General features: G+C 41.2%; 1 protein-coding gene across 1 annotated transcript in view; it reads right to left on the bottom strand.

Annotated features, from left to right (window-relative positions):
* LOC126481430 (odorant receptor Or2-like) overlaps nucleotides 1-15069 on the bottom strand; it is an 80826-nt gene that overhangs the window by 38336 nt on the left and 27421 nt on the right. The window contains exon 2 of the mRNA XM_050105177.1: nucleotides 5265-5364. Within this exon, the coding sequence (XP_049961134.1) occupies nucleotides 5265-5364 (100 nt within the window). The remainder of the gene's footprint in view (nucleotides 1-5264; nucleotides 5365-15069) is intronic.

The raw sequence follows: 15069 nt of genomic DNA, 5'->3' as shown, positions 1-15069 counted from the left end.
TGTTCCGCTCACGCCTTTTAAAAACGTTACTATATTTTTTTCTGAAACATAGCTCTCATTCGTACTTATACTTAACAAATTTGTATTTCTTATTAAGCCGCAAAAACACTCTCTTTCACTTTAACGGCGGCAAACCTACCTTTAAGTCCATTCACTATTTCAATGATTAACAACCATTCCCACTCATATGTTCATTAAACAATTTAAATTTCTAACTAACATTCACTCTTCAACTCTGTAAAACAACATAATTATTTACGTGTCAGATTCAAAATGGGGAATTGGCAACAAACAACAGTGACTCAACTGCATGCGATCATTCCGCGCGAAACTCGAACGACTCTCTCGTATTCTGGCGCATGGCCTTCAGCGCTTGGCCCTTGTTGTACGAATAGGAAGGTAACTCCTCTGTTGGGAATAGCCGGGCTCAGCTCCGAAAGTTCCAGACAACCAGCGATACGTTAGGAGTATAGTTTACATCATAAAACTATCGATAGTAGTGCCGTTACAGTTCCTCTTACAGTCCATGGCTTTTGCAGTCATGATCTATTATCAATCTTTCCAAAATGAAATGATTTCGTATGCTGCATACTAATTATTGTATCATAAATTCTGGCAGCATTCGGCTCGATTTGCAGCTCGTGACGCACACCAGTGACTGGTTTGTTTAACCAGCGCATGAGCAATGACATTTTGTCGCCGCAGGATTTGAACAAGAAAGAGAAACACGTTTTCAGTCTGAGCGCGAAATTATGTCCATAGTGTTCATATGAATACGGAGAGTTGGGGAAACAACTCACTACCTATAAGGGGTGTAGGAGAAGTATTCCTCCTCTGAATCAGTGCTGACAACATAAACACGTTATTTACTGCTTACATATGTGCTCCGTAATGATCGCAAACGCAGGTAAAACGAAAATTACAGACTTGCGAAATGTGCCATTTCGAACAACGACAGCAGGGATCATAACTTGATGAACAGGGTAGTTTCTATGGTTCAAATGGCTCTGAGCACTATGGGACTCAACTGCTGTGGTCATCAGTCCCCTAGAACTTAGAACTACTTAAACCTAACTAACCTAAGGACATCACACACATCCATGCCCGCGGCAGGATTCGAACCTGCGACCGTAGCAGTCGCACGGTTCCGGACTGCGCGCCTAGAACCGCGAGACCACCGCGGCCGGCCGGTAGTTTCTTGGCGTCGGTTCATGCACAAAGCTCTGTGGTGGTTGTTTGTTATTTTCATAAATGTGTTTCTGTGTGTACTAAGTTTGTTTGTAAGAAGTCTGGTATTAAAAATAGAATCGTTTCTGGACAACTATTTAAGTATGAAATTTTCACTCTACAGCTGAGGGTGCGCTGATATGAAACTTCCTGGCAGAATAAATCTGTGTGCCGGAACGAGACTCGAACTTCGGACCTTTGCCTTTCGCGGGCAGTGCTCTACCAACTGAGACTCCCAAGCACGACTCACGCCCCGTAGAAGACGGGGTACTGGCGGAATTAAAGCTGTGAGGGCGAGGCGTGAGTCGTGCTTGGGGAGCTCAGTTGGTAGAGCACTTGCCCCGAAAGGCAAATGTCCCGAGTTCGAGTCACGGTCCGGCACACAGTTTTAATCTGCCAGGAAGTTTCAACTATTTATGAATAGTGTTTGTGGATATTAACACGCTAATGACCTGCATGTGACAAAAAATTGCAAAGGTATTCGCACTAATTTGTCGACTGTGATTGCTTATCTCATTTCCTTACTTTATTTTTTCTATTCTTTTTCGTATTAATATTAGTAAATAATTACAGACTTGCAAAATGTTCTACGGATCGGAGCGTGGAATGTCAGATCCCTTAATCCGGCAGGTAGGTTAGAAAATTTAAAAAGGGAAATGGATAGGTTAAAGTTAGATATAGTGGGAATTAGTGAAGCTCAGTGGCAGGACGAGCAAGACTTTTGGTCAGGTGAATACAGGGTTATAAATACAAAATCAAATAGGGGTAATGCAGGAGTAGGTTTAATAATGAATAAAAAAATAGGAGTGCGGGTAAGCTATTACCAACAACATAGTGAACGCATTATTGTGGCCAAGATAGACACGAAGCCCATGCTTACTACAGTAGTACAAGTTTATATGCCAACTAGCTCCGCAGATGATGAAGAAATTGATGAAATGTATGATGAGATAAAAGAAATGATTCAGGTAGTGAAGGGAGACGAAAATTTAATAGTCATGGGTGACTGGAATTCAAGAGTAGGAAAAGGGAGAGAAGGAAACATAGTGGGTGAGTATAGATTGGGGGAGAGAAATGAAAGAGGAAGCCGTCTGGTAGAATTTTGCACAGAGCATAACTTAATCATAGCTAACACTTGGTTCAAGAATCACAAAAGAAGGTTGTACACATGGGAGAATCCTGGAGACACTAGAAGGTAGCAGATAGATTATATAATGGTAAGACAGAGATTTAGGAACCAGGTTTTAAATTGTAAGGCATTTCCAGGGGCAGATGTGGACTCTGACCACAATCTATTGGTTATGAACTGTAGATTACAACTGAAGAAACTGCAAAAAGGTGGGAATTTAAGGAGATGGGACCTGGATAAACTGACTAAACCAGAGGTTGTACAGAGTTTCAGGGAGAGCATAAGGGAACAATTGACAGGAATGGGGGAAAGAAATACAGTAGAAGAAGAATGGGTAGCTCTGAGGGATGAAGCAGTGAAGGCAGCAGAGGATCAAGTAGGTAAACAGACGAGGGCTAATAGAAATCCTTGGGTAACAGAAGAAATACTGAATTTAATTGATGAAAGGAGAAAATATAAAAACGCATAAATGAAGCAGGCAAAAAGGAATACAAACGTCTCAAAAATGAGATCGACAGGAAGTGCAAAACGGCTAAGCAGGGATGGCTAGAGGACAAATGTAAGGATGTAGAGGCTTATCTCACTAGGGGTAAGATAGATACTGACTACAGGAAAATTAAAGAGACCTTTGGAGAAAAGAGAGCCACTTGTATGAATATCAAGAGCTCAGATGGAAACCCAGTTCTAAGCAAAGAAGAGAAACAGAAAGGTGGAAGGAGTATATAGAGGGTCTATATAAGGGCAATGTACTTGAGGACAATATTATGGAAATGGCAGAGGATGTAGAGGAAGATGAAATGGGAGATACGATACAGCGTGAAGATTTTGAGAGAGCACTGAAAGACCTGAGTCGAAACGAGGCCCCGGGAGTAGACAACATTCCATTAGAACTACTGACAGCCTTGGGAAAGCCAGTCCTGACAAGACTCTACCATCTGGTGAGCAAGATGTATGAGACAGGCGAAATACCCTCAGACTTCAAGAAGAATATAATAATTCCAATCCCAAAGAAAGCAGGTGTTGACAGATGTGAAAATTACCGAACTATCAGTTTAATAAGTCACAGCTGCAAAATACTAACGCGAATTCTTTACAGACGAATGGAAAAACTAGTAGAAGCCGACTTCGGCGAAGATCAGTTTGGATTCCGCAGAAATGTTTGAACACGTGAGGCAATACTGACCCTACGACTTATCTTAGAAAATAGATTAAGGAAAGGCAAACCTACATTTCTAGCATTTGTAGACTTAGAGCAAGCTTTTGACAATGTTGTCTGGAATACTCTCTTTCAAATCTAAAGGTGGCAGGGGTAAAATACAGGGAGCGACAGGCTATTTACAATTTGTACAGAAACCAGATGGCAGTTATAAGAGTCGAGGGGCATGAAAGGGAAGCAGCAGTTGGGAAAGGAGTGAGACAGGGTTGTAGCCTGTCCCCGATGTTATTCAATCTGTATATTGAGCAAGCACTAAAAGGAAACAAAAGAAAAATTCGGAGTAGGTATTAAAGTCCATGGAGAAGAAATAAAAACTTTGAGATTCGTCGATGACATTGTAATTCTGTCAGAGACAGCAAAGGACTTGGAAGAGCAGTTGAACGGAATGGACAGTGTCTTGAAAGGAGGGTATAAGATGAACATCAACAAAAGCAAAACGAGGATAATGGAATGTAGTTGAATTAAGTCGGGTGTTGCTGAAGGAATTAGATTAGGAAATGAGACACTTAAAGTAGTAAAGGAGTTTTGCTATTTGGGGAGCAAAGTAACTGATGATGGTCGAAGTAGAGAGGATATAAAATGTAGACTGGCAATAGCAAGGAAAGCGTTTCTGAAGAAGAGAAATTTGTTAGCATCGAGTATAGATTTAAGTGTCAGGAAGTCGTTTCTGAAAGTATTTGTATGGAGTGTAGCCATGTATGGAAGTGAAACATGGACGATAAATAGTTTGGACAAGAAGAGAATAGAAGCTTTCGAAATGTGGTGCTACAGAAGAATGCTGAAGATTAGATGGGTAGATCACATAACTAATGAGGAGGTATTGAATAGAATTGGGGAGAAGAGGAGTTTGTGGCACAATTTGACAAGAAGAAGGGAGCGGTTGGTAGGACACGTTCTGATGCATCAAGGGATCACAAATTTAGCATTGGATGGCAGCGTGAAGGGTAAAAATCGTAGAGGGAGACCAAGAGATGAATACACTAAGCAGATTGAGAAGGATGTAGGTTGCAGTAAGTACTGGGAGATGAAGAAGCTTGCACAGGATAGAGTAGCATGGAGAGTTGCATCAAACCAGTCTCTGGACTGAAGACAACAACAACAACAAATAATTGTGGACGTATTAGAACACTAACAATTGTTGAAACTGAAGGTAATTTATCATAATGAATTTGCTGCGACTAGTTGCTTTTATAGGCGTTTATTTTCCCATGGTAAATTTCAAGATGCTGGCGTCCCACTTCCAAATGTTTACATTTATTTACGAGTCGTGACCATTGTTTCTTTATGAACGTAATTGCTGAATTTTGGAACCCCCGGTTTTGTCACGGGCACTGCAGTTTTGACTTTATACACTGGGAGCGCTGCTGTTGCATCACGTGACGAAACGGCCAGCGACGTTTGGTAAGTTTCTGTCAGGCGTATGTGTCACCAAAGGTTGCCCATGCCTGATTTAGGTAGTTTCACTGAAGTTTTGAACAAGGTATATGAAATTGCAAGTAGGCTACGTCCTGTATGTATTGTTACTTTCTTTCTGCGTTTTTTATTCACTTCTTTAGCCTCCTGTTACATTTTTTCTTGGCAGTATAAAGACAATTGCTATTACAATCTGTGATAGATACACGAATTTCAAAGCGTATGAGTAAATACAGTAGGCAGAAAAGTATGGAGACAGGTGGTGTGTTACATACGTACGTATGTGGCTGGGAAGAGCACCATGCAGGAGCTGACGGCGCCGACGGCGAGCTGCAGCATCGCCACGGGGCTCATCACGACGTTGAGGAAGCTCACCAGCCTGCAACAGGCAGGCACACGCGGCTCACCAGGGGCTGTGCTGGGCCACGGGGGCTAGCAGGCGAGGCTGGACTGCGTCACATGGACACAGGCGCGTGGTACGGTGCGGGACCGCCGTTGACATCCGGTGCCTCTGTCGTTGGGGATGATACCTTTCAATACCGGCTCCTTGACCAGTGTTCAAGCTTTACATCTGAGCTTTTTGCTCTCTATCAGGCTGTTCAGTATATTCGCCGCCATCGTCATTCTCCCTATGAAATCTGCTCTGATTATTTGACCGCCATTCAGAGTCTCCGTGACCCATATTCGGACCACTCTCCCGCGCGACGATTTCAACGGTCCCTTCAGTCTCTAGCTGATGCCGGCGCTCGTGTCCTTTTTTTTGTGGATTTCCTGGCCACGTTGGGTGTACCTGGGAACGAAGCTGCTGATGCTGCGGCCAAGGCTGCTGTCCTCCTGCCTCGGACAGCTTCCTTTTGTGTCCCATCAAGTGATGTTAGTGGGGTTGTTTGTCGGCGCGTTTCATCATTGTGGCATGAGGCTTGGTCCTATCTCCATGAAAATAAGTTAGGGCCATCAAACCGATCCCGACGGCTTAGACGGCCTCTTCACGGCGAGAGGCGGTCATTTTGGCCAAGTTGCGGATTGGGCATTGCCGATTTAGCCACCGCTACCTGTTGTCCGGTGACCCCTCCCCCCACCCCGCAGTGCCCCTGTGGTCATCCATTGACGGTGCGCCATGTTTTATTGTCCTGTCCCCGTTTTATTCACTCTCGTATTGTCGTATGTCTGCCGTCTACCTTACAGGAGCTTTTAGCTAATGACGCTCGAGCAGCTGCTCGTGTCCTTCGTTTCATTACACTGACGGACTTGTCCAACAAGATCTAACTCTTTTATTTTGTTTCTCTGCGTCCTTGTAAGTACTTTCTGATGTTGTCCCCTTGCGTTTTTCTACGCTTTAGTGCACTAACGTTTGTGACTGGGCACTAATGACATTAGTAGTTGAGCGCCCTAAACAAAAGAAAAAAAAGCCGGAACTGAACTGCATAGGTGCTCGAACAGAGCTTGTACCATTCCTAATAAAGAGACCCTCCCTTTTATTGAGAACTTAAGATGCTACACTCTCCAAGGGTGAAAACTATTATTGCCACTGTTGTGTCGGTAGCTGGGCCGACACCGTGAAGTTTATTGTTGAAAATGAACTCTAGACTAACGCTGTAGCCGATAGGGCACGCAAGGCTAAAGCAGACGGGCGTGAAGTCTGGAACATGAGAACTTATAAATGAATAAGAAGAAAAGTATGTAGATGCTTATTACTTATCTTTTTAATAATCCTTGGAATACATCTCTCTTGAATACTCGTAAGCTATAGGCACTGATACAAATGGCTCCTTGCTAGTTCGTAGCCATTAACTTAGCTGATGGCTATTCTGTCTCTCGGCTAATGAGAGAGAAAGGCTTCGTACAACTGGGCGATAGCTAGGTTCGCGTACAACTGGGCGGTAGCTAGGTTCTCGTACAACTGGGCGATAGCTAGGTTCGCGTACAACTGGGGCGAGTCCACTCTCGTATCACGAGACCTGCCTTGGTGGTGGCGCTAGGTCTGCGATCACAGTGGCGACACGCGGGTCCGACATGTACTACATGGACCGCGGCCGATTTAAGCTACCACCTAGCAAGTGTGGTGTCTGGCGGTGACACCACAGCCACATCAGAATTATATTAGTTAGTCATTAACAACTCTTTTAGGCTAGTACTGATAGCCCTGTATGACTTTTATTTAGTTCGTGATTTATGTGTGTTGCGATGATCGACAATAGATACCAAACAGTGGTTGGCTGTGTAATGCAAATGTGCATTCACTTCACGTATTTCAACCAAATATTATGCGTATTTATGCGATCGGAAATTCTCAGTAGCAGCCAGGCTACATGTACATTTAACAATTAAGCGTCAGCAAGGAGCATTAGTGATGAAATCATAGGCGGCAATGTTGTGCAACCTTAGTAGGGACCAGATCCGACTATTCGGAAGTAGGATATTACAATCTGAGACAGTGTTCCGAGACAAACTTCCGTCACAATGTCCGCAAACGTGACGTCAGATCCGCCTAGCAACAACGATCAGCCCATTGGCTGAACTGAAATATATATATATAAAGTCAGAAAACGGGATTAATATGTGTGAAGGGTGGAATATAATGGCGTAGTCCAGAGCCGCCATATATATATATATATATATATATATATATATATATATATATATATATATATAGGGAACGAGAGAAATGTCCCTATTGGCTGAGAGAGAAAGGTGGGGTGGTCTCTCTTGTCCTTCGGGAAGACAGGGAGAGTTAGTCGCGAGGAGCCACTCATAACGCACGGTCGAGTAACCGGGGCAGCTCTAAAAGAACGGTCGCGAGTGCACAATGCAGATGTTAAACAAGATATAAAGTGAAGTTATTAGTTATAAGAACGCTACGTGTCGTGGGCAGGGTCTATCATTATGTAAAGTCAGAAAACGGGATTAATGTGTGTAAAGGGTCGAATATAATGGCGTAGTCCAGAGCTGCCATATTGCAAATGCCTATTCTGTGACGTGTGTGACATAGCAATCTCTGTATTAAAACAAGTATAGTACAAACGTTGTTGACAATTAACAACTGGCATCCCTAAACACTCCAATTGAGCAGGATCACCACCTACATGGGACCTGGCGACTGAGCGCTACTTCTGTGCTACGAGGGACTTACCGAAGCAGCAAGACACCAGGTTAGTGATACCGCCCAGAGAAGCACTTCCTTCTCCCTACAATGCCAATGAGGGTGTTGTAGCTGGCTGATTCGGCGAAGGGGACCCAACAACGAGGTCATTGGTCCCATTGTGTTAGGGAAGGATGGGAAAGGAAGTCGGCCATGCCCTTTCAAAGGAACCATCCCGCCATTTTGCTGAAGCGATTTAGGGAAGTCACGGAAAACCTAAATCAGGATGGCCGGACGCGGGTTTGAACCTTCGTTCTACCGAATGCGAGTCCACTGTGCTAACCAATGCACCACCTCGCTCGGTACCAAACAGTAATACTGTTCTGGTATAGAGGTATTGTCAATAATTGTCACTATTGGTAAATGCAGTTAATTCAGAAGTTAGAAATTTTTACCAACATGGCGTTTTCCTTTGTAAGGGAGCCCTTTGTGGTGAGTTTGAATTGCGTTCGGTATATGAATACACCACAGAGGCGGCAGAGGAGCGGTTCTGGCCGTTAGAAGAAATCAATCTAACGTAACCAAACAGCCTGCCAAAAGCTGTGCAAGTGGACAAAGTTCGATTGGCTACGAAAAGCAGAGTCCTCTGTGCTGTCATTGGATTTCTTCGAAACACAGCATTTTAACCCTTAACTCAATAACATTCGAAATGTGGTCTCTGGGACCCCTATGTTTAAACCGAGATTTAAGGAATAAGTCATTTGAAAATTTTAATTACATAAATTTATTTTTGTAATTCATTATGTGTTGTTTAAATACTCTTTGATGATTTTATTGCACTAAATAAAGCCAGCAGTATTTTACTTTTCATCACACAAAATTAAATACTTCTCAGTGTTTTTCCAAATATTACACATAAATGGACTGTTAAAGAACTGAATATTATACAGTGAAAAATTGTATAATCTCTGTAGCAAGTATACAGGGTGATTCACGAAGATATGAAAATATTTTAATATGTTATTCTAACAGCAAAACTAAAGGAAAAAGTTCATATAAATATAGGTCCGCAAATGTTTAGTTACGGAGTTACGGCTAATAAAAGTTTTTGCCTGAAATTTAGTCATTTCCCTAATATGAAGGCATCGCAAAACTGTATGAGGTTAAAGTAAAGTACGATTTCCATTTATTTGGTTGTTATTGATCAGGTGAATGTAATAAAATGTGTCCCAGACGCGTATCTGCAGTAGTTTTCCAGAAAATCCAAAGAAGCAAAGACGAGATTTCGTAAAATTTTTAATTTGTTAACTACTTGGCCCAATTTGTTTTTTAAATTCCAGATAATTGCACAAAGTTTTCAACAAAAGTTGTTACCATCACATTTGCCATAAATAAACACCATATCGGAATATTCCTCTGTCGTAAATTTGAAAGGCATCCCTATTTCATAAATAATCTACAAACTAAAACAGTTACTATGTGGTTTCACTTAAATACACTGTTGTTATTATGTTCTTTCACTGAACTATACAGAAAACTAACTTGTATAAAGGTTGTGAAATGACTGAAACAACTCACTAACGGTTGCCAACAATGACATAAACATTTCTATATTCTTAATGGAAAGTAAACAAATTTGCTTGTATAATAATCTTTGCTTCTCTGAATGTTCTGAAAAACTACTGCAGATACACATCTGGGACACGTTTTAGTAGATTTGGCAGACCAATAACAACAAAGTAAATAGGAATAGTGCTTCATTTTAGCCTCGTACAGTTTTGCGTTGGCTTCATATTAACGAAGTTCCTAGATTTCAGGCAAAATCTTTTATTAGCCGTAACTCCGTAACTAAACGTTTGCGGACCTATGTTTGTGAGGACTTTTTTCTTTAGTTTTACTTGTAGAATAACATATTACAATATTAGCGTATCTTCGTGAATCACCCTGTATTTTCACACAAATTCCAGGCTTTATACATGCGAACAAAATTGCACTCGACAGGTGCAAAACGAAAGTCTGCAAAATTGAATTTCAGTCCTGGGATCTACGTTTCTCTTTACCATCAGGCAGAATGGGTTTGATTTTACCTAACACTAAGCATTTCATTGGCGAAACAGCATTGTCCTGAATTTCTGCCCCTGAATCATCCTCTTGTTCGCTAGCGGAGTTTTGATCACTGGCTGTTGCAAAATTGTCGTCGTTCTCGTCTATTTCTTGATCTTTATCACTGACATCTTCCTCCACTCACCATCTAACAGTTTCATCAAACTTAGGGTCGTCAAAGTCAACAAATTCCTTCAAACACATTTTGCACTATGCTGAAGAAAACAGATACGCAGTTCGTGGGTGTGCTCTAGGCGATTCCAAAGCATGTCAACAACAAACACAAAAGGTGAAAATGCAACCGAGAGTAGCACTGTAGGGTTGGCAATTTAAGGAGAGCGGGGAGTGATGGTGGTTCAAATGTTCAAGCGTGTGTAAATTCCTAAGGGACCAAACTGCTTAGGTCATCGGTCCCTAGACTTACACACTACTTAAACTAACTTATGCTAAGAACAACACACACATCCAAGCCCGCGGGAGGACTCGAACCTCCGGCGGGAGGGGCCGCGCAATCCGTTACATGGCGCCTCAAACCGCACGGCCACTCAGCGCGGCAGCGGTGGTAGTGGTGGTGGTGGTGGTATGAGGGGGGGTGTATTCAACTGTTCCTCTGGAACTGACCTTGGAGAGCAACTTTCAAAATTGTCGCACAGTCTGAGACAGGACACCTCTCGAGTTAATGGTTAAATAACTTTCACAACTTCCTCACTGTGACTAATTCTTCTGCCCGAAAGACGTGTTTCCGTGGCTAGTACAGTATAGGCACCATGTTGACGCAGTTAACTGATTCCTACAAGCAACAGAAAGTCGATAAATGATCGGCAGTTAGTCGGAGAAACGATCAACGATATGGATGCCTGCTAATAGCAAGAATCAGATCACCCAGTATTAGGATGGAAATCCGTAGTAAGGATCGCACCTCCTGGCAGCCACTAAGGTAATCTGCCATAAGACATCAATAGGCATTATCCCTGTCGCTCGCCCTGAATTACGCGTTTTATTTTTTCATTTTGTGTTCTCTGATTACTTACGTGTGTGGTTTGTTCTGATTGACAAGCGTTTTTCTCCCGGTCGAGTAATAACTATACTTTATCCGGACATTTTTGACACCTATTTCCGCACCTTTCTACCTTCTTCAACCGTGCAAGCGTTATTATTAATGGATTTTTGTGTCTTTATCAAAATACATAATATCTAATTGAGTCTGTTATCGACTCATATTTATGTAGAGCTGTGACACCCTTTTTCAGCGTTATCTATCGTCACTCCTGATCTACTCGACTATAGTAATGGAAATCAGTATAATGGCATGGATGTTTGCAGGAAATTTAATATTGTCGGTTGGAACAGTTGAGCACAATGTATATGCAACAGTCTGAGATCCAGTATACCAACAGATGCATTCAAATGGTGTTGCGTTTAATGTCTTTAATGCAGTACACAACAAGATATCGACGATTCAGCAGGTAGAGGGTGCAACTCCGTATAGAGGCACTTGGCTCTGTGTGGTGTTATTGTGTCTGTACGTGCCTTCCTGCAGATAGGAGAGAGACACCATTAGTGACAGTGCGTATTGCGTACAGAAACCTCGATTGTGACACAGCCACGAGGAAAACGGTGTTATCGTATGATGAAAAAGCAAAAATGCGTGCGTAGAAGGAACTGGAACTCTGTAACTGCCAAACCGCCAAAAAGTGGAACCGTTCCTAATTTCGTTAGATATGTGCACCAAATGGACAGAATGGAAAATACGGGCAAAGTAGAAAATTATCTGAGGCATCATAATGGTTACTTTTACTTTTGCGCAAAACAAGGACCACAAACCGTTATTCTTTTCAGTTGCTGCTGATTTACAGCTGCCAGTAACTGTCAGACGTGTACGACAAATTTTGTCAAATGAAAACATCTTGTATTCAAGAAACGATTGCAGAAACCTGTTCTTACACCCAAAAGTAAACAGGCTAAATTGGAGTTTGCTGAAAATCATGTGTCATAGCTTTGAGAATGGGATAAAGCAGTCTTCGGTGATGAGAAGAAGTTTAATTTAGATGGTATGGATGAGTTTCAACATGATTGGCAGATCTGAGAATAGAGCAGCAGGTAAGATCGAGCAGAAATGTTTCTGGTGGAAGAGCTATGATCTGCGCAGCGTGCTGCACCGAACGTAAATCACACATTGCTTGGGTGAACAGTAGAATGAACTCTGATATGTGCACTGAGGTGATAGAGCGAGAATGGATAAGAATGTATGAGAATCTTGGGGACAAAAGTATAATGTTTCAGCAAGATAATGTATCTGTCCAGGTTTCCGCACAAAAAAAAGTAGTTCTAAGATAAAGACATTGATGGCTTGCACTCTCCTGCACGTAGCCTGGGAGGGCGTGTTTATCGCAATGGGAGGCAATTTTAGGCCTATGTGAGCTGAAAAGAGCGATACGAGCAGAGTAGGGGGTAATTTCACTGCAAGAGCTACAAACTATAACGAAACCAATGCCGAAGAGAATTTTTAAAGTAATTAGGAAGAACGGAAGTTGAACAAAATACTAACATAACAGGATAGTGAGTGAGTTTATACCAGTTTCCATCCAGGAAATGTAAACGCCTTATTTTGTTTCTCGTGTTATGAAAGAAACTACGTAATTCCGTCATTAGTGTTTATGTCTTACATTCATTTACTACATCCACATCAAATTCGATACACGTTTGCTTATGACGTTGTATATTACTTTCGTAGGAATCGTGCCTTTGTACTGATTTCCACTACCCTATGATTCTGGAGACATGGTCCAGAATTGCGCGTAGTAGGAGATGAAGTTGATAACACGGTTTCATCTTTTCGCAGTCACTAACTGGATCAGAATATCTTAATCGTTTTGTCTTTCACATGTCGTTAAGGCCTCAATAATATCAAAATCCGGTTATTGTGAAGTCCAGAATAGCTGCGTCATTACATACCCTTGATCATCAAACTGCTGTATGACACTGCTGTTCACATGTGTGTGTATGTGAGGGGGGTGCGAGAGGGGGGCGGGGGGCATTAGAGGACACCCAGATCCATAACTTCCATGGATGTACTTATGCTTGTAGACGTGTTTTTTTTTGCCAGAATTACAAAGCCACGGCTTCATTTGATGTCTGAGGTAATACTGTGGTTCGAGTAGCAAAGAAATACTTTACAAAATGTTTGTTTCTTTTGTTAACTTACAGCAAAAATAGAAACATCTGCTTGAATCCCATCAGTGTTGCCATCATACGATTACTTAGAATATAAAGACAATTCCATCTCTGGAGACACACAGTATGTCACTTCCACCATCATGTGAGCCAGCTTCTTTAGTAATGGTAACTGGTGACGGCATTAACCCATATACCATAGTTACAACATATTTTTTAATTCAAATTAACTTCTGTAAAATTTCAGATTACGGTGATGGCCAATTTTATACAGGATTGAGTGAATCACAACACAATTAGCCCTCGCATATTGTCGGTTCTATTAACATTCTAGACATGTTCATAATACGTCGATTGAACCCGGTTGACATGAGGATAGCAGAGCAACAAATACAAAAAAACTAAAGCTTCTACAATAAAATTTTTTGAAAAGTCGGTCAAATGTTTTCTAAAATGATTTCTCTGAAATTCAGAAACAAAATAGATAATAGAAACACTTGACAACCCTTTGAATGACGCGAAATAATGTACAGCAGTTGAGATACTCATACTTTAGTGACGTAAGGGGACCTATAAGTAGAAAATTCCACCAGAAAAATATACTCCAACACTTTAAAATTCCAAGTTCAACATTGAACTTTAAATTCTCAATCGACATCTGATTTGCTGTGCATGATTTCAAGCGTCAATCAAAGACGCGACAAATGATTCTCCAACTTATATCATGTCTTACTTTTTGACAAATCATTTCACAAAAATCACAGAAGTTTCGGTTTAATCTATGGTTTGAAATTTTATGACACTTCATTTACATAGCTAGCAGCAGCTGTTAATGAAATATTTTTCAAGCAATTAAAGCTGTTTTTTTAGAACTAGACTTCATGCTGGTCAATTTGATACTAATTGTCCATTTCCCAACCCTCTTTTGACCATGATAATTCGGACAAAACTTTATTGTGTTCTATTCCTTCGAAACACCAATTAATTTTTTGTTAATCACTGTGGTTAGTTTCAGCCAGTTCAATATTTTTTTGCAAAACTAGAGCCCAAGCTGGTTAGTTTATTACCCTGTTTGTCCATTTCCCACTCGACGTTTGGCAATGAAAATACGGAGCAAAATCCATTGCGTAATTTCTGGGGAGTCTTGTTTTCACTCCATTTAAACATTTGAACAAAAAGACCTAAGTAAAAGCAGAATAGAATGCTGTCGCTGTGTGTATGAAACTACTACATTTGATTTGGAGAATATAAATCTGAAATTTCACCAAGACAAAGCATCTTGTAGGTGAAACTAGTCGTCTGAATCAAGGTGTTTTTACCTCCTTCGACTGAGGTACCTAAATTCCTTCAATAGACTTTTTTTTAATGGTGTCAAGAAATAAAGTCTCCAATGCTCTCGTATCAAGCTTTCCCACAAGCTCTATTATGTCACAGCGAAAAAGAGGTGGTTCCTAATTACAGTAAATGTTAATAATGTCAGTGACACTTCGAGCCCGGATTTTTATGTAATTATATTTCCTTTCCCTCACTCTTAGCACGTGTAAAATGTAACCGTTCAAGAATTATGCTGCCTACGTTGATGTATGTTGTTTTCCCATTACGTATTTTTACATAGGTGATAACTACACATTTTAACATATTGTAATTTTGTGGCATAAAAATTTAATTTTATCGCATTTCTATTGTTCATTTTTTTGGACTCTCTGTAGGCCGCCCCTTAGGTACATA

Source organism: Schistocerca serialis, chromosome 5, assembly GCF_023864345.2.
Source record: "Schistocerca serialis cubense isolate TAMUIC-IGC-003099 chromosome 5, iqSchSeri2.2, whole genome shotgun sequence".
Taxonomy (NCBI): Eukaryota; Metazoa; Arthropoda; class Insecta; order Orthoptera; family Acrididae; genus Schistocerca; species Schistocerca serialis.
This window is presented reverse-complemented; position numbering and strand designations above follow the sequence as displayed.